Raw genomic sequence first — 27,389 nt, 5'->3', positions numbered from 1 at the left:
AGAGAGAGAGATTGAGAGAGAGAGAGAGAGAAAGAGAGAGAGAATCTCAAGCAGGTTCCACACTCAGCTCAGAGCCCATTGTGGGCTTGATCCCATGACCTTGGGATCATGACTTAGCTAGAATCAAGAGTCAGACACTTAACCAACTGAGCCACCCAGGCGCCCCTTATTTTGTCTTATTTTATTTTATTTTGTCTTTTTATTTTATTATTTTATTTTATTTTATTCTATTTTGTCTTATTTTATTTTGCCTTATTTTATTTTATTTTGTCTTATTTTATTTTATTTTATTTTGTCTTATTTTATTTTATTTTATTTTGGAGGTTGCTGTATTGTAAACAGAGCAAAATGTGCTGTGTTCATCTTAAATCTATCGTTCTTTGTTTGCATGTAGCTGATTTCTCTCTTGGGGAATGTGTGCCTGATGCCTTTCAAGACCCCACCCTCAGAGAGCTCTCTAGAAGGGGAGACAGCCCCTGCTCAGGTCTGGAATATGAGGCTCTCCTCGGTAAGTTGAATATATATCTTCTTTTTAGAATGAAAATATAAATAAAAATTGGGTCATGGGCCAGATAACTGAAATGAGAACCTTGATTTAGAGGTTCCTGTTTGCATCTCTGCAGCCACTTCAGAACGCACGCATTTGGTTTGCTCTGAGCCTGACCTCCTGTGCCGGCAGAAGTCTCTTCAGTCGGACTTGGGTACTGCAGATGTAGCGCAGTTCAGTGCTTGGCTTCCCCTCGGTGCGCCTCATCTTGGGTAAGCAATTGCTTCATATTTCTTAAGCAGGGATTCACACTTTGCTGTCTCAGGAGAAGGCTTTAATTTGATGGCCACGTTTGCAGGGCTCTCCACCTCTGTAGGAAGAGATGGGTATAAGGTAGCCTGGTGGGTGCACTTTTCCTTTCCGTGGGGTAGAGTTGCTTCTGTTAAGATCCTCAGAGAGAAGAGGGGTAAGGTTTGCCCTTAATGAAAGAGTAGGTGATGATGATGATGATGATGATGATGAAGAACAAGACTTTCATTTATAATTTGCCTGTGGTTTTAGGTAGAGCAGTGACTAGCTGCCCTTGAACTCATGGCGGGACTTGTCCCTCACTGTTTCTCTTCCCCCAATCCTAGACAGACCAATATTTAACCTTAAGAAGTCAGAAACTTAAACCTCTCAAGAGAGATAGGCTATACTGTCCTTACCAATCACGTCCTTTGCAAAGCTCTGATCTCATGAAGGCCTGATGTAGGGTCCTTTAGGTGTAACCTGGTCTGAGGAGGGAGCGGGAGTAATGACTTCCAAAGTCCCCTTCAGGTAGAGGGTTGACCAGTGATGTCAAGACTGTCTTACAAGGAGCCATGTGACCTCCCGGCCCAATGTAGGATAAACGGTCTCGGAAGGAAAACTGAGGATGCATTTCAAGAACTTCATGCCTCAGAGGGGTTACGTGGGTAACTATACCTCAAAACAATGAGAGCCCAGAGGTGCACAGCCAGGGGTGAATCGAGGGGACTTAGCATCGCGAGGTGAGCGGGGTAGGTAAGGGAAGCCTGTGCAGGTGTCTATTTGCTCAGTGGTTGGTTGTCCTTACGGGGGGCAAGCACTGGCACTCAGAGGCAGCACCTCTCCCTTATCTTGTTTTGTGATATTGTAACATTAGGGGGTCATTTTCACATCCTGTGTGGTTGTCTCATTGTCACGAGTCCCTTTTCTGAAGAGGTTTTTCTATCACAATCGTGCCAAGGGTAACCCTTCCTCTGCGCTGTTAACAATGAGAGAGGTGATCCCGATGGTTACAACCTGCCCCCCCCCCCCCCGCCCCTACTCCCACACCGGGAGTGATAGAAGATATTTGCCAGGAGTTATATTGTGAAAGCTCCGTGAGCTCAGGTCAAAACGTTTGGCCAACACATGAGACTTCTGACCATGCAGAATTATCTTAAGAGCATCTGCTGAGGAGATGTCAGGATCTGAAGAAGCGAGGTAAAAGTTGAGAATTTAAACGGAATCCTATTATCAAGGTGCTTAAGGTGCATCTGATGCTTTGGTTGGATTTCTAAAGACCAAGATTCATTTTATGCGTGTATTATATATCTGTATATATAAGATTCTGATCTTCATTGTTCAGATAGTAGAGCTTATAGTCTTGGGAGGTGAGCGTGGAGAGCAAGACTTTAATCAAACAAGCCCACAAATAAATAGATAATTAGAAATTATGACAAATGCCCCGAAGGAAAGATAAATAGTCTTATTAAAACATGTGGCTTGCCGGGGGCTAGGTGGGGGCACCCGGGCGGCTCAGTTGGTTACGGCGTCTGATTCTTGGTTTCGGCTCAGGTCACGGTCTGATGGTTCGTGGGTTCGAGCCCCACAGTGGGCTCTGAGCTGACAGGGCGGAGCCTGCTTGGGATTCTGCCTCCCTCTCTCTCTCTACCCCTCCCCTGCTCTCTCTCTCTCTCTCTCTCTCAATAACTAAACAAATACATAAATATTAAAACAACAATAACAACAAAACAAAGCATGTGGCTGGGCATCTGACCTGGTAAGTGTGGCTCAGGAGAGATTTCCCTGAGGAAGCCACACTGACTTGACATCTGAAAGCTGAACAGGAGTTCACTGGATGAAGTGGGCGGGAAAAGCACTCAGTTGGGGGAGCAGATTCATCTTGTTTGGATACATGAAGTTCCGAGAAGTTTTGCTCTAAAACATGGAATACTTTCAGAAACACGAGGGGCAGTACAGGGCAGTGAGGGGACAGGTTCTGATCCAAAATGCCTGGGTTTGAATCCTGGCTCTGCCGCTTGCTATGAGTTATCGGGCAAGTCACTTCACCAATCTGTGCCTTAGCGTCCCAGTCTTGGAGACCTCATAGGGTTGTTGCAAAGGTTACATGGGTCAACGTGTAGAGCGTTCAGGCGGTACCTGGCATGTAACCCTCTCGGAATTATTGCATATGTAACTACTGATTTCTGGCGTGGTCCTATATTAACTAGGGGGGAGAAAAGGTCCGATCTTTTAATGGTAAGGAGGAGGCCCAGGAGACTGAGTGATTTCCCAGAGATCAAAGAATTAGTTAATGGAAGGTCTGACCCAGGAAGATAATTTTTTAGGAATTCAAATCCGTGCTTTTTCCACGAACTCATTGCTTTTCATTCACAGGGAGTTCTACCGGTGCATATGAGTACTTAGAACCAAAAATGATATCTCGTATTCTTTTTTAAAAAAATATAATTTATCGTCAAATTGGCTAACGTACAGTGTGTAAAGTGTGCTCTTGGTTGCAGGGGTAGATTCCGTGGTTCATCGCTTACGCACAACACCCAGTGCTCATCCCAACAAGCGCCCTCCTCAACGCCCATCACCCATTTTCCCCTCTCCCCCACCCCCCATCCACCCTCAGATTGTTCTCTGTATTTAAAAGTCTCTTATGGTTTGCCTCCCTCCCTCTCTGTTTGTAACTATTTTTTTCCCCCTTCCCTTCCCCCGTGGTCTTCTGTTAAGTTTCTCAAGATCTACATATGAGTGAAAAAATATTGATCTCTTGTATTCATCAGATTATTTGCACGTTTCCTAAGATTTGTTTGAAAACGGTTGGGTGTGGCTCTGAGTGACTAGAGTTTGGTGACGGGGTTCAGAGTCTCTTTGGGATCACCTGTGTCCTCAGGATAGAATGGCCCGAGTTGTAGGGAATGTAGGGAATGGTTTCAACGTGGTGGTCATTTGGGCAGCTATTTGCACTCACCCAGCACATGCCAGGCACTTTAGTGGTGCTGCAGCACAGGCCTGGGACACTCGTAAACAGGAACATATGGTCCTTCTTGAGAATCTAGACTTGGTGCGGTTTGGTGTTAGACCTGTAAATCAACTGTTCCTCCTCCAAGCAGAGGGCGCACTGCTCTGGGGGAATGTACAAGAATAGTTTGCCGGACAGAGGAGGGAACACAACCAACTCCCTGAAGAGGAATTCAGCCGGAACGTTCAGGGATCTCAGATATCCCAGATATGATGAATTACAATGACGCATGCTCGCAAGGAAGCTCTTTTTCATGGATGTGTGGGGTGGGATGGGTGGGGTGGGATGGGTGTCGTGGAGCCAGAAGACAGCTGTTGCTATCTTGAGAGAGATCTGTGTTTTTATCAGAGGTGTTTGGGGGAAACTTAGTATGACTCTTGGTATATCTGAGTCAGTGTAATTATCATCTACATTGTGATGGGGTTCAAAAATTGAAACTTAAAAGAGTTTCCAGTTCATTCTGATTCATCACTTGCCATTCTTATAAATGTAGACGCTCAGAACCCAAATCTCTCTCGGCGCTACAAATTGTTTCCTATCTGATTTTTAGGTTATGAGAAACAGGATCTTATGTGGTAATGATTTCTACTTTTCGAAGCACTGTTATCTACATCATCCTGTTTGATCCTTGCATTATTGTCCTCATGTTATAGGCAAGGAAACTGAGGTTCTGCAAGGTCAACTGACTTCTCTGCATAAGTGGGACCTAGGGTAGGACCTCCTTGAACAGTTTGACCCTGATTTTCCAGATGGAGGATTTTGTTGTTTAGAACGCAGGTAAGGAATCTCTTAGGTAATCGTTGTGTACAAGTTAAAATGGCCACAACATGTGGACTTCCCACCAGCGCTGGGTGGGGTTCTGTGATGGAATTACACAAAGACAGCTTTCCTCCTAGCAGGTTCTAGGTAGAGTTCTTTTAATGGCGGGATGTTCCGGGGGCAGGGATCGTGGCCGAGCCCAGACATAGCGGTTGGTGGGAACCCAAAACGGGTTGGATTGTAACTCCCTGAAGTTGGTGTTCTGTTTCATTAAGAAAATTGTGGGGCATGGTGAAAAACAACGAATCCTTTCCCAGAGCTGGTAGACGCAGCGAAATTAATACCACAGAGATAATATAGATGCTTAAAAAGTACTTTTTTGCCCATGTGCAGTTCAAGTCTCATTCTATCCCTGCTGCCTTGCTTAAAAAGGTGGGGGGCGGGGGGGAGGGGAGGGCAAAAAAAAAAAGCTCACCATGTCTATTTTATGCGGCTCCTTTCTGCCACAGAATGCGGTGAGTGCCTTTCAACTGGGTTGAAAATTTTCTCATTTGTGTAGCTCCTTTCCCACATGTCCTGAACATTCTCTATATGTTTAAAAGTAATAATTTTAATTTAGTTGGAGAGATAGGCAAAAATCTCACACCGAGTCAGCTGTCATCTTTTGTTTATGTGACATCCTTAGGTTGTAGAATGGCCAGGGTTGTCATCTCAAGGACATCCTGAAATTATTTGCTTTTTTCCTCTTGAAAAGCAATTTTCATCGAATCTTCTCGTACAGCCAATCTAAAGCGGCCCCCAAGCGACTCTCCAAACACTGCTTTGTTTTGTTTCATGACAGCACTTTTAGCATCTGCTATTTTCTTGTTCATTCACTTGCTTCTTTTTTCCCCCCTCCATTCCCCCCCCAACTCGCAAACTGCAGGCGAGTGGCACCTTGTCCTTGTTCGGGGCTGTAGCCCAGTGCCTCAGGCACAGATTGGCCCACAGAGGCACTCACTGTGGTTCGTTAACAAACTTCTCTTGATGCTATTTTCTGATCTTTTTTTTCTTTTATCTGAAGGTTGGAAAATTGGAGAGCAGCATGTGTTGCCCACTGAAACTCCTCCTGATGCCAGTGTTACTGGGTAAGTAGAAACCAAGGAACCAAGGAGGGCGTTTGATTTCCTGTAAGTCTCGTGCGTTTTCGAAAGCCGGCTTTATAGATTTTCATTTCCCTTTGGTTTGCTGAAAACGGAAACCCCAACCTGGAACATCATGGTTTTGCTGAAACAGCTGTTTTAGAAGCTAGGTAGCAAACTCTTTCTTGGAAAGCTGAATCTTCCTCTGTTTCTATTAGAAACAGAAGGCCTTCGGGTCCTTGATCGTGTGTTCTAGGACCTTCCGACGTGGTACGAAGAACATTTCTGGCATTCCTGCGCTTTAAATCGTGACCTTAAAAACACAGCTAGTCTCAGATCAGGAAATGAAATTACCGAAGAGAGTCCCAGAATCCCTGTACTCTGCTGTTGCTGTAGCTACACCAGCCTTCTTGTGGTTCCTCAAATGCACTGAGCTCTTTCACAATTTGGGGTAGTTTCTTTTGCCAGGACTTTCTCTCCCCGCCTTGCCCTAACGAGCCTGCCTAAAGCTTCCTTATCCTTCAGGTTTCTCCTTAAGCTTCCTTCCTTCTGGAAACCTCCTCTGAACCATGCCACACACCCCCCCCCCCGCCCCCCAGCCCCCAACCCCGGCCCCGGCCCCTGGCCCTCAGGTTGGGTTGGAGTCTCCTGTTCATGTAACTTCTGTGCTCTGGGCTGCTTCTTGTGTATAGTTCGTGTCTTCTTTCTAAGTTGTCCGTCCTTTCTCCCTGCCTTTTCTTTTTTTTTTTTTTAAAGCTTATTTTTATTATTTTGAGGGGGGAGGGGCGGAGAGAGAGAGGGAGACGGAATCCCAAGCAGGCTGTGCACTGACCGCACATAGCCCCTTGCAGGACTCGAACTCACAAACCGTGAGATCATGACTTGAGCCCAAACCAGGAGTCGGATGCTTAACCGACTGAGCCACGCAGGCATCCTTCTCCCTGCCTTTTCTCTTTATCCCATGGGGATAGCTCTGTAGGAAGAATGAATGACTAAGGTGCTTTGCTCTCATAGTCTCTTATTTTTCCTCTTTATTATTAGTTTTTTAGCTGTGCATGGTAACCTAAACACTGACTCAGCAACGTGCACATAAGAACTGCCTTTGCTCTAATTCCAGGAAACAGAGAATGTGTACCAATATGCAGACAGACAGACAGACACACACACACACACACACACACACACACACACACACACACACACGAAAATGGTATGTATTTAAGAGAAGCTTTTAGAACCATGCAGGCTGGTCATGTTCTGAGGCTCTTTAGACATTTCCTCAGAGGCACAGGAGGCAGCCTGCAGATTTCTGCCCTTCCAGCCAGAGACTTAACAATTCAGCCCCGTAGGCGGTGGCATCAGGGCATTTTGTATTTCTTTGCAGAGAGCTTTTTCCTCTGTAGAAAGTCTCATTTTCTCCATCCGTTGTTCTACAAAGGTTACCCGTCAGGTGTCAGTTTCTTGTCGCTTTGGCGGCTGCCTCTGCTTTCTAGCTAACCTTCACTTAATACTACATAGGGCGCTCTTAATATTAAATGAAATTAGCTTAATATTAAACTAATTAAATTAAATTAAAGGTATAAGAACACCTTTAAGCGCGTGTGAAGTTGCTCAGTTCTTCCTTACAGGAAAATTCCAAATCGGCTTTGGAGATGATTTTGATGTCTTTCCAAACACTTTCCCTCCAAAGGGTGTAGGGTTCATGTTTTCTTTTCCGTCTTCCCTACTGTGCGTGCCTGCTGTTGGGCAGGAAGTTAACCCTCTTCTCTCAGGGCAACAGCTTGCATGAAAAGACTGGCACATTTTCTCTTTATTCCCATACGTGTTCACTTGGCTCTTCCTCGATAGAAACTGGCCAGCACCTAGAGGGGTCTTGCTCAATGTTGTCTCTCCACACAGGGCACATCTTGTGCAAATGCAAAGAGCCGTGTAATGGTTTCCTCTTTTAATGAAAAGAGAGGTGATTTGAGCGATATATAGATAGCGGAGTGGTGCCTGTGCATAAACACCTGGGATCTGAAAAGCCGGGGCTGACGGCAAAGCTGGGGTGGGAAGCGGGGGTGGAGACAGACACAAAGAAAAAGCGAAGGGGAGAACCGTGCTCGTGCTGGTCTAATTACAAGGACCTGCACTGACAGCCAGAATCAGCCAGCAAAGTCAGAGAGAAGCTTTTGTAAGGGAACTAAAGAAAAGGAAAAGAGGAGGGAAGCAAAGAATACCTGTGAGTTGGCTTTTTAGATAGGGAACCCATGGGAAACTAGGAGCAGGAGACATGTCATTTCCTGTTTGTGGGTGTCTAAATGCATGACCCGGAAGGAGAACGTCAGGGCTTCCCTGAAAGGGAACTCAGAGAGGGGCACCTGGGTGGCTCAGTCGGTTAAAGCATCTGACTCTTGATTTCTGCTTAGGTCATGATCTCATGGTTCGGAAGATCGAGCCCCACGTTGGGCTCTGCGCTGGGCGTGAAGCCCGCTTGGGATTCTCTCTCCCTCTCTCTCTGCCCCTTCCCTGCTCTCTCTCTCTCTCTCAAAATAAATAAATAAACTTAAAAAATAGAAGGAAAGAAAGGAGCTGGGAGAAAGGAATTCCAGAAACAGGGAAGGGACCAGCTAGGAGAACAGGATCAATTTGCATTTTTGCAATATGAAGATTGCAGAACCCCTCCAACTTGAGGCATGTGCATAACTAGAAGGTATTTCTCTTACCCTTGGGAGTGTCCTGCTGGTTTGAGTGAGGGGCCTCTGAGTACTTTGTCTGTGTTGGGTCATCTGGGGAGGGAAGACATATAGTACTTAGTGATTAATACTGATTTTTGTGGTTGAGGGTATTTGTCTAAATGATGTCTCCTCTTGCCTTTGGCTTCTATAGATTATTCCCTGGGCCTGAATGACTTGATTGTTTCCTCCCTTGAGCTAACGGTCCATGTGGGTGATTCAGCCCTGATGGGGTGTGTTTTCCAGAGCACAGAAGAGAAACGTGTGACCAAGGTAGACTGGATGTTCTCATCGGGAGAGCACGCCAAGGTAACAAGGAGGAAATACAACTCTGTGGTAGAAACCCCTGGCCAATGGTGTGAAGACAGCATGGGGAGAGGGAGAATCAGGTCATCAGGTGCCATGAGGTGGTGTTGCCAGAGTTTGGGTTCTGAAGCTTGTCGGAACTGAGCCTCTTCCTTGCTCGGCCCTTTGGCCGTGTGACCCACTGGGCCAGTAACTCCACTTGACTGACCTTCAGCTTCCTCATCTGTGACGATGAAAGTCATTATCATAATGGTAATGCTTACCTTTTGGGTCCTTGAGAAGCAATAGAGACGTGCCCATGAAGTTCTTTTTGTTTCTTTTCTCGATGTTTGCCCTTTGTAGAGTAGTTTAGGTGGTTGGGAGGGCTGACAAGGGTGAGAGCACTGGTCTAGACAGAAGAGGCATAAGAACGATGTCACAATAATCTTTTTTGGCGGGGAGAGGACCAGATCCTTTCGGCATTCCATGCCCCATTCATGTGCTGGGGAATCGTCTCTTTCTCCTTCATGGCCGCTTCAGGTGTTGGGATTAGAAGGTGAAGCATGGCCGAGAGGGGGTCTTTCATGGGCGCTCTTTGGAGTGGGGAATAGTGTATACAGCCCGTCAGAGATTCTGTAGAGATGCCTGTATCTCAGGATCATTTGTGAAATCTATCCTAAGTAACGTGTTACTAACGGTAAGGTCCCGAAGTGTACAAACGAAATACTCTTTATGTAGCTCATAGCATGTTATTCCTTTAATACTTTTCTCACTCAAATTTTTGTTAGTATTTTGTATTATGAGAGGGATAGGCCCATGGTGTACGTAGAAATAAGAATTTCCCAGGGCTCCCCTTCCCAGCCTGCAAGCCAGTCCGTGATGATGACTCCTTCTCAAGCTGTATGATATGCTGCCTGGAAGAGGGCAGAAGGGGGGGTGGGGAGTGATGGCCAACATGCCAGGGACCGTCACCACTACCGGTCTGGGGGATTGCCTCAAGGCTTTGAATGCCCTTGAATCCAGGGGCCATAGCGGAAAACGGGGTGGAGATGAGAGAAGGTGTTCAAAAGTTGTGAGTTTGAGTCCCCAGAGTGACCTTCAGAGTGGATGTTACATTTTACCTCAGACTGTAAGAAATGGATATGTGTGGGCCATGGTCCGCCATTTGTGCGTGAAATAAGGCACAGAGCCTTGCTCAAGTTACAGTGTTACCCGGCACCAAGTACTTTTTAATCATAAGGACAAGGATGATGACAGGTACGATGGCGATGGTGATGATGCCGTTGCCTCCACAGAACAGGGTCTTTTGCATCCAGGCTCCTAGGTCTGGTGCCCGTGACTTCAGACGTGCCCCCCAATGTTGTGTTGCCCTCCAGGATGATTACGTGCTATACTATTACGCCAACCTCAGCGTGCCTGTGGGGCGCTTCCAGAACCGTGTGCGCTTGGTGGGAGACATCTCACGCAGCGATGGTTCTCTCCTGCTCCAAAATGTGGAAGAGGCCGACCAGGGAACCTACACTTGTGAAATCCGGCTTGAAATGGAGAGCCTGGTGTTCAAGAAAGCGGTGGTGTTGCACGTTCTACCAGAAGAAACCAAAGGTATGCGAATGCTTTACCTAGAGAAGGGCGAAGGGGCAAGAGATCTGATGTGCGAAGAGGGCAGGGAACCGACTTTGTTGAACAAATGCCAGCCTTTGGTCTAGACACTTACCACAGAGTGAATCTGCGATAGTTGGTGTGCTTTTTTTTTTTTTCTTTTTAATTTTTTTTTACTGTTTATTTAATTTTGAGAGAGAGACAGAGGCAGACTGCACGTGGGGGAGGGGCAGAGAGAGAGAGGGAGAGACGGAATCGGAAGCAGGCTCCAGGCTGCTGAGCTGTCAGCACAGAACCCGACGTGGGGGTTCGAACCCACGAACGGTGAGATCACGACCTGAGCCGCAGTCGGACGCTTAACCGACTGAGCCACCCAGGCATCCCGGTAATTGGTGTTCTTTAAAGAAAAATCTTGACGGTGGTAATTTTATTATCACCTTAAATGTGTCCCATCATCATGAAAATGCCGTGGAGGAAATATTGGTCTTTTCATTTTACACATGAATTAACTTGAGGCTTAGAGAGGCTTAGATGTGACTTGTCTAAGGACGCATGTTTATTAAATGGCGCACCTAGTACTTAAGCCCTGGAGCCTCTGACATCAAAGTCCCTATTCCTTTTACTCTGTCCTGGTGGTACTTCCCGTCCGTTATCCTCAGTGACGCCATGTCCATATTTAGTAGGTTCCTCTGGTAAGCGTTCTAGGGGACAGAAAAGAAATGAGAGGATCTCGGTATCGTCTTTGGACTTCATCTTCCCATTTGTAAATGGAGGGTGTGGCTTCAGTAGACTGGTGGTGTTCAAACTGTGCTGTGTAGAACCCTGAAGGTCCAAGGAACCTGGTAGGCTGCGCAAAGGGTGAGAGCAGGGCAGGGGTTAATAGAGGATCCGGTCTAATAGGACCTCCGGCCTCCAACTGCAACCAAAGTCCTTTGTCTTTCTCCGGTTTTATTCATTGGGCTGCCAGAGAAGATTTTGTTTGAAGAAAGAATTCTGCTGCCTTAAAAAAAAAACCTTGAAAACCCTAGAATTAGATATATTCTTTCAAAGTGTTGAGGGACGAGTCTACGGTCTCGGGAAAGCTTGCTAGATTCTGGACCTCCTCTCCTCCCCCAGCTGGTTTGGCCCGCTGTGCGCGCCTCTTTGGTGATGCCCATCACGCCTGCCCAGATGTGTCTTCCCTGTTCACCTGGGTCTGTATTCTTTGTCCTCTGACCAGCCTTGGACCCCCTGCCTGGAGCAGAGTAGGCCATCGATAAACATTTGTCGAACGAGGGGCGCCTGGGTGGCTCAGTCGGTTGAGCATCCGACTTCGGCTCAGATCATGAGCTCATGGTTTGTGGGTTCCAGCCCCACATCAGGGTCTGTGCTGATAGCTCAGAGTCTGGAGGCTGCTTCCGTTTCGGTGCCTCCTTCTCTCTCTCTCTGCCCCTCCCCCATTCATGCTCTGTCTCTCTCTGTATCTCAAAAATAAATAAATGTTTTAAAAAAATTAAAACAAACAGACATTTGTCGAATGAATGAAATTCTGGAATTAGCACCCTTCACTTGGAATCCTGTTTCTAAAGCTGGAGCTGTAAAAGGGATTGTAGAAGGTGGCCTCTGACCTCCCTCCTAAACTTTTCTACTTGTTTTCCTTTTCTTTTTTGTTTTAAAGTTTATTTATTTTGAGAGAGAGGAGGGGGAGAGAGTATGCCAGGCTAACAGCACAGAGCCTGTTAGATGAGGGGCTCGATCTCATGAACCATGAGATCATGACCTGAGCTGAAATCAAGAGTCAGCTGCTTAACTGACTGAGCCACCCAGGCGCCCCGCCCCCCTACTTTCTTTCAGTTGACGTTTTTCTTTTGATTTCAAAGCTGTAGTTCTCCAGAAAGGAAATGAATCAGCTATTTCCCCAAGGATCATCTTTGGGCTACTCCTTTCTGCTTTGTCCTCTGATGCCATGCCCAAATGCTTGTCCACACAAATACAGCCTATAAAATAGGAGCCTTTTCCCTCTTTGAAGAGACGCATAAGGCCATGAAGTAAAAGGAGCCAATTTCAGAATTGGAAAATCCATGGACACAGGCTAGAACAATTTTAGGGTTTGTCAGATATTTCCCCCGTAGCCAGTGGAGCAACCTGTATTTATTTTTCCCTTGTGGCCAGAAAGGGAGTAGAGCCAACTCCTAAAAATCTGCCTGCTGGCCACTGGAAAGTTGTCCAGCTTGCTTGGTGGAGGTTGTCTTCCCCCATGTGAAGTCATCTATACTTTGCTCTACAGAGTTTACTCCTCAGTTTATAACTTTTCTATGCTCCTGCTACCATTTAGAATTTTTTCCATGATCCTACTCCTTCAATTCCTTTTTCCTCATAGGTTTTATTTTAAATATCACAGACAGTATTCTTGCAAACAAAAATAGTATTAACTTCCTGTACTTTTGCTCTAGAACCAGCCATCCTTCCACTTACGTGAGGGGGCCCGGTACAGCGAGTGAGAGCTTTTGTGCGTTTCTTCGCTTAGGTCTGGGGTGTGTGCTTGCTCAGCCTTTTATGGGCCGTGTGCCTTTGGGCGCTTTCCACCTTCTTCCTCTGAAAATGGGCAAATGATAGTGCGTATCTCAAAATATTGTAATGACTGGCTGGTATGTTACATACACCGTGTCTGGCACAGGCCTGGTGCAATGAAAGGTGCAGAATGGGTCAGTTATATTTACTGCATTTTCAAAATAGAGCTCAGTTGGTGAAGCGTCCAACTTCGGCTCGGGTCGTGGTCTCACGGGGTGAGTTGGAGCTCCACATCAGGCTCCTCGTGAGAGTGCGGAGCCTGCTTGGGATTCTGTCTGTCTGTCTGTCTCTCTCTCTCCGCACCCCCCCTTCTCTCTGCCTCCCCCTCCCCACTCACTTGCCATCTCTCTCTCGCTCTCTCTCTCTCTCTCAGAATAAATAAATAAACTTAAAAAATAGAGTTCAGCTCTTAATGTGCTGTTGGATTTAGGGGGACCTTCCCTCCCTATCCGTCTTCTTTGGAGTGAATTTTTGTTACTTTCAAAATGACTCCCTCCATAGAGTTTCAAGTTCAGAATATTGTCTTTTGCTTTCCTCCTATTGTGCATCTCCCCTGCTGGGCAGGAAGTTCATGTTCTCCCAGAGCAACAATTTGGATGAAAAGGTCGGCTTATGCCTCGCGTTTGCTCCTTCGTGAGCATTGCTTAATGCTCTTTTGAAGGAATTCTGTCCAGTTAAGCCCTAGGCTTGTGTCTCCCCAAACACCATCCTGCCTTTCATTTCTTAACTGACTTTGGGGTTGATTTGTGTAGCGTATTCTTGAAAAATCAGAATCATTTTGCTAGTTTTTTTTTTTTTTTTTTTCCAGGGGCCCCTTGAAATGATTTACGCAGTAAACACATGATGGGGTCAGTTGCGCGTACAAAAAAGCAGAAAGAAGAGTCTAGGAGTTGGGAAGCCAGAAGCAAGGGAATCTGTTGGGGGAGTGGGGGCAGGGATTAAAACAGAAAGACAAGCCAAGAGAAAAGCTGTCTATTGTCTTGGCCTAATTAGCAAGCGGTCCTGTGACCTGTACCATAGCCGGAGCTGTCTTAAGCCAGTCCTAAGACAACCTGTAAAAAGAAGGAAAGCAATTGAAGAAAGTCACCCGTGATTCAGTTTTTCAGCTCAAAGAGCCAGTGGGTTATGTATAAGCATGAGAATTATATAACTTTCCACTTCCTGTTTATGTTCGGCAGATGTGGGCTTCTAAGCTGGTGATCGGAAAGAGGGGGGCTTCGAAAAAAGAAGAAAGAAAGAGGGGGCTTCAAGATTGTCTGTCCTTTCTTTAGTATAAACCTGAAGTTGAGTTGGGACTGGAGAGAAATTCTGGAAAAGGGGAAGGAGCAGGGAATTAAAGGGAATCAGAATGTGTTTACCGTAGATTGAAGACCCCTCAGAGTTGACGTGTGTGGGTAGCCACGGGTATTCTCTCAGCTGCGGGGTGTCAGGTGAGTGAGACGCCTCTGAGTGCTTTGTCCACACGGGATCAGCTGGCTCATCTGCGGAGTGAATGTGTGCGGTTTTGGGGGTGGCATTGATTTTATGGCTGAGGATCTTTGGCTAAACATGATCTCTTCTGGAAGTTCTTTGACTTCTGTAGATTATACCTTGGGTTTGACCTGAGTTACCGTTTTATCCCCAGAGCTCATGGCCCATGTGGGTGATTCGACTCAGCTGGGCTGTGTTCTCCAGAGCACAGGAGAGAAACGCATGACCAAGGTAGACTGGACGTTCTCATCAGGAGAGCATGCCGAGGTAAAGGAGAAGGAACCACTGCTGTGCTGTCGACGCCCCTGGCGGATGGCGGCAGGACGGTGTGGGGGCAGGGGCAATCGGGGCAGCGGGTGCCGTGTGGTGGCGTTGCAGGGCTTGGGCTTTGGAGCGTGTCAGAACTGGGCCTCAGCTCAGCCACTTGGCTGTGGGCAACTTTAGCTTCCTGGTGGGAAAAATGGCTCTGATGCAGATGAGGAAGAGGAGGAGGATGATATTCTTGCTGCTGCTGCTGCCTGCTCAGCTTTTAGGGCCGTGGGGACACATGTATTAGATCGTCCGTGCAAAGCATCTGTACGTGACTTGGCCACTGCCTTTTAGTTTCCTTCCTCTTTTCCCTTCTCTTTGTAGAGTCCATGGGAGAATGAGGGGGGTTGACTTTGGTGGCCTTGTCTCTAAGCTCCGGGCTGGGCATAAGAATCGTTGCATTCTTATTTTTATTTCGGTTATTTTTGTAAGTTTTCTTCTGTGCCCCGCCGCCCCACTTCTGGGATGGAGGGAATTTTCTTTGTCTTTATGGGTGCTTCAGGCGTTGGCATTAGTAGGTCCTGGGGGCCAACGCGCAGACTCGTTCATGGGAACTTGCGTGCAAGCAACAGGGGAGTTCACGAGACCATAGGCGTCATTTGTGCCTGCTGATGTACATGTGGGGCAAGGTGCACTGCGGGGGATATCCCAGGTCGGTTACTGTTAATCAAAATCAAGGTGCAAAGTTTATAAAAGATCTATCTTTTCTAAACTAAGACATATTCCCAGCCACCTCTGTTAAAAAGTCGTTTGTACTCACTCGATTCCTGTATGCCGTCTGAGTGGGCCTGGGAGTGTGGCATCACGGTGGCATATGGGGAATTACATGTGGCCCCAGGTTCACCTCTGGGAGCTTGTCGTGCGTTTAGACGTCAACTGCTAAGTGAGTCACAGCAGAAAATATGTTGAGAATGAGCCTTTTGAGCTGTGAATTCAAAACACAGAGAGGTTTCGCATCCATGTTTGTATCCGTATACCCATTTCCTTTTCTTAAAAGCCTTAAAAAATGTTTTAAGTTTATTTATTTGAGAGAGACAGAGACAGGGTGAGTGGGGGAGGGGTAGAGAGAGGAAAGAGAGAGAGAGAGAGAGAGAGAATCCTAAGCAGGCTCCTTTAACAGGTATTTACTTACTCATTTAACAGGTATTTTAAGCACCTATGTAGCAAACACTCACAGCTCCTGCCCTGATGGGAGACTTACGATCAAGATCAAGGGAGATATGCAGTAAAATACTGAGGAAACAAATACATGCTATGTCAGATATTAGAGCTATGAAGAACAAGAAGGCAGACGTTTGTGGTTCTTACTGTATATAGGTGGTCAGAGAGCCCTCACTGAACAGATGACATTTGAGCAGAGATTTGAAGTGAGGGAGTGAACCATGTGTATTTTGAGAGGGAGGGATGCCCCAGGCGTAGGGAGCAGAAAGTACAAAGGCCCTGAGGCCAGTACTCAAGGAGAGCAAAGAGGCCGGTGTGGCTGGAATGAAGTGGTGAAGTGACCCGAAGAGGTAAAGTGAAGAAAAAGTGTAAGATGAAATCAGAGAGGAAAATGGAGCGGGGCGGATCATGGAGGGCCTTGTACTTTTAGCAGAAATGGGAGGGGGCATTGGAGGGTTTTGAGTAGAGGGATAACATGATTTAACTTCTATTTCCTTTTTTTTTTTTTTTTAACATTTATTATTGAGAGACAGAGAGAGACAGAGCATGAGCAGGGGAGGGGCTGAGAGACGGGGATACACGGAATCCGAAGCAGGCTCCAGGCTCTGAGCTGTCAGCACAGAGCCCGTCGCGGGGCTCGAACTCACAAACCGCGAGATCATGACCTGAGCCGAAGTTGGACGCTCAACCGACTGAGCCACCCAGGCGCCCCTTTTAAAAATTTTTTTAACGTTCATTCATTTTTTGAGAGACAGAGCGTGAATGGGGGAGGGGCAGAGAGAGAGGGAGACACAGAATCTGAAGCAGGTCCAGGCTCTGAACTGACAGCACAGAGCCTGACATGGGGCTCGAACCCACAAACCACGAGATCATGACCTGAGCCGAAATTGGACGCTTAGCCAACTGAGCTACCCCGGCGCCCCTTAACTTCTATTTCTAAGGGCTCATCTGCTGAGAATAGACCAGTTTGGAGAAAGCGGGGAGACAAGTAAGGAAGCTTATTGCAGGAATTGAGGTGAGAGATGCGGTGGCCTGGGTCAGAATGGTAACCATGGAGGAGGTGAGAAATGGCCAGATTTGGGATATATCTTCAAGGCAGAGGTGACAGGATTTGCTGAGGGATTTTCCATGTGAGTTTAAGAAAGCGAGGAGTTTAGTAGGATGACTTCAGGATTTTTGGCCGGAGCATCTGGAAGAAGGCATTGCCACTTACCAAAGTGGGATGGACTGGAAGGGGCTGGTTTGGGGGAAGAATTTGGAATTTAGTCTTAGACGTGTTTCCAGGGTCTGTCGGAAGTCCGACTGGGAGTGCCGTAAGAAGTCAGGGCGCCCTTGTGCTTCTTTTTACGGGAAGGGAAGGCCTCTTGTGCCACTTTCCTCATCCTTTTCTGCCCAGGGGACAGGCGTTCACGGTTCGGTGGTGTCCTTCACAGTGACACAGGCTGTGCCCCTGTGTGTGTGCATGGCCTCATGTTGTCTGATATTTCACTGCCCACACACGCAGGGCCCTGCACGTCCTGAGAGCCCCCCACTCAACCTTGCCCATGCCCCGACCCCCTTGGTCTTTGCAAACTCATACTTTGCCTTTCCCTTCTAGGAGGAGGTTATGTTACGTTATCACTCCAAACTCAGGGTACCTGTGGGGAGCCCCCAGAACCGGGGCCGCTTCCAGAACCGTGTAACCCTGGTGGGGGACACCTCCCGCAATGATGCGTCTATCATGCTCCAAGGAGTGCGGGAGTCTGACAGAGGAAGCTACACCTGCAGTATCCACCTGGGGAACCTGACCTTCAAGAAAACCACCGTGCTGCACGTGATCCTGAAAGAGCCCCGAAGTATCTGACGTTCGGCTGGGGAGGGATGGGGGGCCTCGTAGCGGGTGGGCATGGCCGGGACTAGGGTGAGGCCAGAGAGGCATTCAGGGTGCAGAATTTCAGGGGGCGTCTGTCTCTTACAAGCACTTGTGCCCTGGACTTCAGTGGCCTTGACAGTGGCATTTGGAGCCCTAGGCACCTTGCTTGCCTCGCTCCAGTTCTGGCCCTGAGGATGTATGAGGTCAAGGGAGCTGGTATTTGGTGAACACACGCCTTCTGCCAGAACTCACTCGTTGCCGGTGTGATAGGCTGATGGAAAGGTACAGGAGCTCAGAGGTGGATTGGAGTTGGTGTCCGAAGTCACTTTTTACTTGGGTGCTGTATGCTCCGTAGTGGGAGGGAAAATGACCCTGAGCTGGGGAGAGACAGCACCGAACAGAGAGAAAACAGGAAGAGACCGGAGCCCCAAACAGAGGCATTTTCTGTATTCTGGCCAACCCTGTGCATTAAAGCCAGTGGTATGTGGGAGAATAAAGACTCGATTGTGTGGACGGAGAGGGTGATCGGTGAGGGGTTAAAGTTAAACCAGAGCACAGGTAACAGTCAGGATGTGGCCTGTGGACTTTGCCTTTCGCTAGAGCCCTTCGCTGGGGGTTGGCTGCAGTTTGTTGGGGGCGGGGAAGTGAATGAGGCCAGAACACAGCTCGGTACCTCTGACCAGAGATCTGGGTCGATGGAAGCACCTCCCTGTAACAGCAAAGGCTCCCAGCCGGAGAGGGAAGCAGGACAAATGGCTTTCTTCACCTCCTCACGAACATGAAGTCGTGTTTTCCACTTCACGGAGGAAATACACGCCATTAGTGGGGGCTCGCTCAACCTCCAAGGCCTCCCCGCCTGCAGGCCTACCTCCATCTGCCCCCCTCCTTACCTCCATCCTGCCCCCCAAGGCTCCCTTCCGCCCCGGGCTGATCCGAACCTCTGTGCTCAGGTGACATGTTCTCCCCCTCGGGAACCTCGTGCTTTCTACTGGCTTCTGCTCCTTGGCCTATAAATACGCTCAGCTCTTCCTCTTACCTTCTGTCCTCGTCTACTTTAGCTCACACCCTGTATCTTTTTTTCTCTCTTAAAGCAGACACAACTCACATACCGTACAGCTCACCCATTTAAAGCATGCAACTCAGGGGTTCCAGAAAATTCAGTTGTGCGACCATCACTGCAATCAGTCGTGCCTTTCTTTCTTGACTTAGCCAAGTAGCTTGCTCAGAGGCTGAGTGTGGTGTCTCCTCTGTCACCTCCAATGAATTCCTGAGTGCACTGCAACCTGTCTTCTGCTCCTGCCTCTACTTACCTCACATCACTAATGGTACTCTAATTGCCCGTCCTCAGCCGCATTTACCCGAGTAGGATTGGACACTGCATCCTCTCTATGTTCAGTAAATATTATGTTGGGTTCCCTTCTCTTCTTCCCTCCTTGCCTCCTCTCTCCTTCCCTCCCTTCTCCATCCCTTCCTACCTCTCTCCCTCCTCCCTTCCTTCCTTTCCTTCCTTCCTCTCCTCCTCCCTCTTCTCTTCCTCCCTCCCTCCCTCCCTCCCTTCCTTCCTCCTCCCCTCTCTTCCTTCTCTCCTTCCTCCTCTCTCCCTCTTCCCTTCCTTCTTCCCTTTCTTTCTTCTTTCCTCCCTCCCTCCTCCCTTCCTTCTGTCCTTTCCCTCCTTCCTCCATCCCTCCTCCCTTCCTTCTTCCCTCCCTCTCTCCCTCCCTTCCTCCCTCCCTCCCCTCCCTCCCTCCCTTCCTTCCTCCCTCCCTCCCTCCCTTCCTTCCTCCCTCTCTTCCTTCCTCCCTCCCTTCCTTCCTCTCTCCCTTCCTTCCTCTCTTCCTCTCTTTCTTCTTTCCTTCCTTCCTACCTCTCCCTCTTCCCCTCCTTTTCTTCTTTCCTCCTCCCCTCTTTCCCTTCCTTTCTTCCTTCCTCCCTTCCTCCCTCCCTCCGTCTCTTCCTTCTCTCCTTCCTTCCTACCTCTCCCTCCTCCCCTCCTTTCCTCCCTCCTCCCCTCCTTCCCTTCCTTCTTTCCTTCCTTCCTTCCTTCCTTCCTTCCTTCCTTCCTTCCTTCCTTCCTTCCAAATTCTAGCCAGATATTCCACAAATTCTTCAAACGCAACACATCCAAACCTGCCCCTGCACACGTCTCCACAGCTCATCTCCAGCTTATCTCCTCCACCTGCGTTAACGCCGTCACCATCTACACGGTTACCTAGCCGGATGCCTGGGAGTTGTGCCTGATTCTTCCCTTTCCCATGACCTCCAATCTAACAGGTCAACAGGTCCTGTCATGTCTGCTACTGATTTTGGGTCTGCCTTCTTTCCAGTCCCATGCTAGGCTCTGGCTGTCTTCCCCTCTGGCTTGGCCTGCGGGCCCCCAACATGTATCTGCTCTCATCCTCGGCCCCCGCTCTCATCCTTCCTGCGGCTCTCTGTGCCATCCTGTCAATCACAGATCCCCACATTCTGTCCAGTGCTTGTAATCTTTCAGTGGTTTCTCCACTGTCTACAGAAACAAAAACCAGACTCCTGGCTGGGATAGTCAAGACCCTTCATGACTGGGGACTCTGTTATCTATCCAGCCTAATTCTCCACCATACCCACGAATGCGACCTTGAACCAGACCCCCAGAACGATTTCTACTTTCTGAATGTACCATCCTGCCGGGCCTCCAGACTTTGCACACACTGTGCTCCACCACCCTTCCCCATATTGTCTGCCCAGCAAACTTGATGTTTCCTCAAGAGTTTTAAACTTGAAAACTTTTGCTGAGGAATTCTCATCTGACACCCCGTAGAAGTGGGTACCCTTTTTCCTCTGTGCCCCTCTGTGCCCCATGTGGACTTCCGTCATAGCACCTAGAGCAGGCTGTGGTTCTCTGTCGATGTGTTTGTCCCTCTTCTTGAGATTAGGGACCACGCGTTGTCTCTGTAGCTTCCGTGCCTAGTGATATCTGGCACCCAGGAGGTGTTTATGTATGTATTTAGAGGGACGTGAGGAAATGAATGAGGGGTGCCACGTGGGTAAGAGTGCCCCTGAAGGCCTTACTTGGCATTCTGACTATGAGGCTGGGTGTTGTAGCATCTATCCTTTTGAAAGCAACCACTTTCTCATAGAAAGAACTACAGCCTCTGAAGCATCTGTTATTTTATTTTAAGATAGAATTGTTAATGTAAAAGGAAACTCTGCTGTAGGTAAGGTGCTATTCTCTTCTCCCACCCACCTTGATCTATACTGTAGGGGTGAGCAAGGGAGCCAGACTTGGCTCTCCATCTAATGGGGACCGCTGGAGTCCCAGGGTTTCCACATGGGGTGGAGTCTGGCTTTCTCCCCCAGCTTCCTGACTTGGCTGTTGCTCCTTGGTATAGAACTTGTGGGACTCTCAGCTCTTTTCCCGAAACACTAAGACCCTCTAATTGCTTTTCTCCTTTCCCAAGCATTGGTGACCCCAGCAGCCCTCAAACCTGAGATCCTGGGTGGTAATCAGCTGGTGATCATTGTGGGGATTGTCTGTGGCACTATCCTGCTGCTTCCCGTTCTGATATTGATCGTGAAGAACACCCACAGGAATACGAGGTACAGGGCTGGGTTGGGACGCTGGTGGTACCTCTAACCCGAAGTGGGAGAGTGACAGCACCCTGACCGTGCCATTTTCCCAGAAGGGGGTTACTTTAAAATAGAATCATTTGCGGTTGTCAAATTAGATGTCATCTAGGTAGGGACCCCCACCCCCTGCTCACCGTGCTCCAGAAAGCCCTTGCACGTCCGCACACCCTCTTCATTCGCTTTGGTATTTCACAAAGATTGCCAGCTCTTTTGTAACTGGTGGCCTAAGGAGAGCATTATTAAGAGTATAAACCTTTTGCGAGAGCTATAATGGTGCCAGTCCGTGCCCGAGAGAAATGGTTTTTGGATTATCCGCAACATCCACTTCACCTAGAGGTGCAGATCTTGGTGCTCTGACCCAGCAGCAGTGTTTCATTGGCCATTGGCAGGCCCACGGCCCCCCACCCCGCATTTCCCCAAGTGTTGATGACGAAGTCTTGTGGCTGTCTTGTAGGAATGCTGCCCACGGGCAAAGGCCCCCATTCAGGCTAAGTAGTTCCGGCTTCTGAGTCTCTTTTCCCCGTAAAACACCCATTCCACGGAAGGTGCTGGCGTGCCTTCTGGCTTTGCACCTCCTCCCCCCGGGGCCTCGCTGACTCGGTTTGAACTTGGCTGGCCTCTCCAAGGGTCTTTACGCTGGGCATGAAAGTGGCACTGAGCCCAAAGTTAGACACCCATGTCAACTCACCTACCCACTCTGGGCCTCAGTTTCCCACCAAATGAAGTCAGTGCTTCCTTGTCTACTCGCTTATCCTAAAGAAATAAGCAGACGGCTATGCTGAGATTTGTGAACACGGTTGCTGTAGCACGGGTGATAATCGAACACTGAAAATCATCCTCAGTGACGGTCAGAAAGGTAATGATTCACCGCATAGGTGTTCCATTCAATGACATGGTGCACAATCCCGAATGGGACGACATGGAAAGATGTCCCAGAAGCCGTATTACAGAATGTATGATACGATCTCATTTTTATAAAAAAAGAAAATTACATACAATGAACATATCTTGTGTGAGTGCCCCTAGGCCCGTATTGAGAAAGTTTGGGAGCATAATTCCCAAGTATTGGTAGTGCTGTTTGGGAGAAAAGAGAAGGTGGGTCCCCTGAGGGCGGGAGGTTTACTGGAACTTCAATTTCCAACTCTCTGTGTTTCTTTTGTTTTTTAAAATGTTTTATTTATTTATTTTGAGAGAGCGTGTGCATGTGCGGTGAAGAGAAGCAGAGAGAGAGAGAAAGAGAGAGAGAGAGAGAGAGAGAGAGAGAGAATCCCAAGCAGGCTTTGTGCTGTTAGCACAGAGCCTGACTCAGGGCTCAGACTCACGAACCCTGAGATCATGACCTGAGCCGAAATCAAGAGTCGGACGTTCAACCGACTGAGCCACCCAGGCACCCCTCTCTATGTTTCTTTATTATTTGAATTATTTTACAATGAGAACACACAGCTTTATACTCAGATAATATGCGAAAAATATTTCCTCCACTTAAAGACAAAAAAAAAAAATCCGGTTTCTTTTCTAGCTTCAACCCTGATTTTTATTATTATTATTATTATTATTATTATTATTTTTATTATTATTATTTTATTTTTTTTTTTTTTAGCTCTTGCCTAGGCCAGAGCAGAAAAAAAGGAAGTGTATTCAGTGGCAGATGCAGAGGGCAGATGGTCAAGAGATCAAAGGCCGAGGGCTGGGAAGGGGCCAGGGCTGGCCGCTCAGGGAGTTTCTGGCGCCAATTCTGCTCTGCCTCCCCCCCCTGGATGGCCAGGAACCCTTTGAAACTGGGTGTCGCTGAGCTTCTGTCGCCCCCTGCTGGTCCAGCTACATCTCCCTAGTCCTCGGTTGTGATAAAATCTAATCCCGTGGCCCTCACTGTTAATTCACTTGAAAGTGTGTGAGCAGAAAGATGTTAGCTAGGTTAATAGGGAAGTCAACACTGCTGTTCAGCCCAGACTATCTCCAGAATCCCTTCCTGCCCTTCATCAGAGAGATGCACTCCTCAGGTTTCGAGGTGGGCTGACTGGTGCTGGCGGTGGGCATCTAGAGAGAATAGTTCCTCCCCTGAGGTCCCCCTCTGCACAAAGCTCTGTGGGGTCTCCTGCAGGGACTCTTGAACATACAGTGCTGGCTGGTTAATTCCCCATGATTTTCATGCCTTGCAGCTCAGGAACGTCCACAACTCTGGTAAAAAGCCTGGAGAACGTACAGAAGCCTGATCCAGAGGTAAGGGAAGAACTCTACCGTTCTGCTGCTGGGCCCAGCGCGGGGCCGGGTGGATAAGGCTCTAGCATTTCAGGTGGTGCCATCAATTCCTCTGCGAACTATCTTCCTCAGTGTTATGTCTCAGCATGCCGGCCGGTGCTGGGCACGGAGCAGGGGCTCAGGAAATCTTCATTAAGCCAGCGAGCGAGAGCCCCTGCGGTGGGAGTGGGGTGGGGCTACAGGGCCTCCTGGTAGGGCTGGAGGAAGGAGCACTGGACTCAGAGCCATTTGTCCTGTTGTAAGGTCCAAATAACCCGGTGATCTGCAAGAGCTTCTTCATCTGTGGCATCATGAGGGAGCCATGAGGGAGAATTGTGGTGAATTCAGGAGTCAACAGTTCAGATGAAATCATTCAGGGACCTCAAGTAGGAGGATCAAGAAGTTCTTCTTCCATATTAGTTTGTAATGGAGCTATAAGTAATTGCTATTAGAGACTGAGAAATGAATTCATTTCCTTGAACTTCCTTTCCTTTCCTTTCCTTTTTCCTTCCTTCCTCCCTCCCTCCCTCGCTTCCTTCCCTCTTCCCCTTTTCTCCCTTCCTCCCTTCCTTCCTTCCCCCTCTCCCTCCCTCCCTTCTTCCTCCCTCCCTCCCTTCCTTCCCTCCCTTCCCCTTTTCTCCTTTCCCTCCCATCCCTTCCTCCCTTCCTTCCCCTTCTCCCTCCCTCCCTTCTTCCTCCCTTCCTTCCTCCCTTCCTTCCTTCCCCTTCTCCCTCCCTCCCTCCCTTCTTCCTCCCCCTTCTCCCTCCCTCCCTCCCTTCTTCCTTCCTTCCTTCCTTCCTTCCTTCCTTCCTTCCTTCCTTCCTTCCTTCCTTTAAAAACTCCTCTTTGAGTATTTACTTTTCCATCTTTCGGCCTGTTTGTGACCCAAGAGTAGGTTTTGTCGCAGCTGGGGCCTCAGAAGCCCAAGAATTTATCACTGGATGACATCGCCTCCCCAAATAGTGACAGGAATACTACCACCGACCTCACAGATGTGAGATTCAGGGAGGGCTGTTCCTGCCACATAAACCCTGTCAAAGAGATAACCGCAGTTAGCTGCTGATCAGTGCCATCGTGCCAAGCCTCTAATTAGAAGGAAATAAGCACAGGGTACAAGTAATCTGGCAAGATAAGGATTCCCTGCTGCTACCTAAATGGCCATCCAAAGATGTTTATCTTTTGAAGCAAAGAATGTGGTTAAAATAGTGCTCTTCCCCAACTAGCCAATTTTCTTAATTTGGGGGAAGACTGGGGACTGAATTGTCATTATTGACGATAATTTTCTAGCTCTCAATAACCCTCTGGTGTTGATGCCCTGTGAACAGTAGCAGATGGCCATTTTCTCTGGCATATAACATTTGCCGATTTTTGGGAACGTTTATCCCGTTTCTCCCCCCGTTCCCCCCTCTAGAAACATGTTTACTCCTCAATAACCACACGGGAGCTGATTGAGGAAGAAGAATCGAGTGGAAGGGCAGAGGCCACCTACATGACCATGGTGAGAGTGGTTCTGGGCCTGGCTGAGCCAGGTGACGGGGGTTGGAGAAGGAGCTGGCGAGGATATGGCAAACTCCTAGGCGGTGGGCATGGCTGGGTCACCCAGGGAGGTGACTCTGCCGAGGGCTCCTGCCCTGTGATGCTTTCTAAGTAGTAGGGAAGTCTGAAAGGCTGAGGCCCTGCTGGGTAGAAGACCAATCTTGCCTTCGTACCCAATCTCGAGTAGTTAAGCGTCACTAGGGCCAACGGTGATGGATTTTAGTGGCGAGAAGAGGCACCTTTATCAGGCATGAGCAAAGTGCCCCTGCCTCATTGGAGGTTAAACACGACTAATGAGGAGGGTACTGTAGATCCTTGGACAAACGTTGTGTGGCGATCTTCCTTCCTATCCAAGAGTCCCTTCCAGTTCTTCCCTTTTTATTTTTTTTATTTTTAAAAAGTCTTTAAAAGTGTATTTATTTTGGGGGAGAGAGAGAGAGAGAGCGCGCGCGTGCACCAGCGGGAGAGGGGTGGAGAGAAGGAGAGAGACTGAGGACTCTGCACCATCAGCCCGGGGCCCGATGTGGGGCTCGAACTCATGAACCGTGAGATCATGACCTGCGCCAAGATCAAAAGTCAGAGGCTTAACCGACTGTACCACCCAGGTGCCCCAATTCTTACATTTTTAAATTCTGTGACTTACGATGCGTGGACATAATCTGATCGCCAGGAGGGCTGCCTGCTGCATTCCATACAATAATAGGGAGTCGGATTCCTTCTTTCCCTTTCCTCCACTCCACAGGGAAGTACAGCACGTAGAAAAGGCAACTGGGGCGCAGTGAGTAGGAATAAGGACAGAAGGGGTGAGCTGGCGACGGGCACGGTACTATCTGTAGACTAATTATGGGCACCCCGGCCATGAAAGGAGTGGTGTTCTGCTGGGCCCAGAAAGGCTGGCCTCTTGCTCGCGTCTGTTCCCGTCACAGCGGCACTGAGAACACATGACTCCCAGATGATCGCGGCAGAGAAGGACCCTGCCAAGGAAGTGTGAGGTCAGGGACCTGGCCTGGTTCCACCAAGTGCAACAGTAGCTCCACTCCGAAGTTGCGTGTAGTCATGTTTACCCCTCTGGCCTTCTCCTGCTACTGCCCTGTGACGCTGCGGTCCCTGCCAGGCCTTGTCCGGCCTCTCAGAGACCTGCTGATGACCTTTGCATGGTAGCTGCTGCTGAGTGCGTCCTCACCTGGGCGACACGATCTGCAGAAACTCTGTGAGGTCCACCTTCCCCGTGTTCAGTGTAGGTACTTGCATTGAAACTGGAAAAGAGCACTTCTGTCCTCTTGAAACGGAACTGAATAAAGCAAGGGGGATGAGAGGCCAAAGCCACAAAACTCAAAGGCCTTTAGGAGCTGGTCAAGTTATTTCTAAAGACCGCGTGCCAAATTCAGTAAGCGTCCGGACAGATTTTGGCCCGCAGGCCTTTTGTTTGAGACCTCAGGTATAGAGGTGATACTCGATTAGGGAGCAGGGATAACAATAAACCTGCAATTTTGTTGTTGTTGTTGTTGTTGTTGTTGTTGTTGTTGTTGTTGTTGTTGTTGAATTGATCGTATTTATTTCAGTGAAGGGGGCACCACGCCTGTGTCCCCCTCTCTGAGGCTGTATGGCATACTGGTTGACGTCACAAGCTTTGAAGCTGGGCAGATGCGAGTCCAAATCCTGGCTCTGTGATTTAGAAGCTAGCTGGTCCTGGGCAGGTAACTTAGCTTCTCTGAGCCTCAGTCTTCTCATCCTTAAAGTGAGAAGAAGAAGACTACCTCCCTCCCAGGTGGTGAGGATCTAAAGAGTCAGTGCTTGTGAAATTCAGAATTGGGCCAGATCGATGGAGAGAGCTCAATAAATGGCAACTATTACGATCAAAATACTTACAAATGTGCTCTGTTTCTTCCCTCCCTTCCCCTGCAGCACCCAGTTTGGCCTTCTCTGAGGTCAGCCCCAAATAACCCGCCTGAAGAAAAGTCAGCTGGGGGAATCCCCAAACCAGAGCAAGCCTTTTGAGAAGAAAGGAGAATTCCTTTTGTCCTTAGCAGTGGCACAGACTCTGTCCTCTGTGTGTCCCGAGTCACTGTCTGGTCATTCCGGACCCCTGCCCCCACCCCAGTTGGCTTCCTGCCTCATTGGTCAAAAGGCTGAAGAAGGAGGGTTCAGAACCTGGCAGAAAGACGGGACAGCTCGGGAGGAACGGGCTCCGATGGAGAGAAGCATGGCGGCGGTCCTTCCGGAGCGGGACACTGGCCCTGGGGACCCTGGCCGAGCCGCCGCAGTGGCCTCCTGCATTCCATCAGGTCCTCCCCTTGGATGTTGGTCTCCATGGATGGGTTACTGGGAAGAACCACAGAAGTCAAAACCAACCCAAACGGTTCCTTTGGCAAATTACCCCTAAATAAACGTGGCTTGTGGAAATCA

The 27,389-nt window shown here is 48.6% G+C and overlaps 1 protein-coding gene across 2 annotated transcripts; it reads left to right on the top strand.

Moving 5' to 3' along the window:
- Positions 1-422: 422 nt before the first annotated feature.
- Positions 423-27,389, top strand: JAML (junction adhesion molecule like). 2 transcript variants are annotated; one of them, XM_042907014.1, is made up of 12 exons: positions 423-508; positions 624-759; positions 4,439-4,562; positions 5,608-5,671; positions 8,534-8,688; positions 10,041-10,266; positions 14,438-14,550; positions 17,351-17,588; positions 21,040-21,178; positions 23,368-23,428; positions 24,859-24,945; positions 26,889-27,389. In XM_042907014.1, exons 4-12 carry the CDS (start codon positions 5,629-5,631, stop codon positions 26,979-26,981), a joined length of 1,155 nt encoding a protein of 384 aa, XP_042762948.1. In that variant the 5' UTR covers positions 423-508; positions 624-759; positions 4,439-4,562; positions 5,608-5,628; the 3' UTR covers positions 26,982-27,389. The 2 variants fall into 2 exon arrangements, with proteins under 2 accessions (XP_042762948.1, XP_042762947.1); XM_042907013.1 differs by lacking the exon at positions 4,439-4,562.

This window comes from Panthera leo, chromosome D1 (genome assembly GCF_018350215.1).
Source record: "Panthera leo isolate Ple1 chromosome D1, P.leo_Ple1_pat1.1, whole genome shotgun sequence".
NCBI classification, from domain to species: Eukaryota; Metazoa; Chordata; class Mammalia; order Carnivora; family Felidae; genus Panthera; species Panthera leo.
The sequence above is the reverse complement of the archived record's forward strand: the minus strand, read 5'-3'. Positions and strand labels throughout refer to the sequence as shown.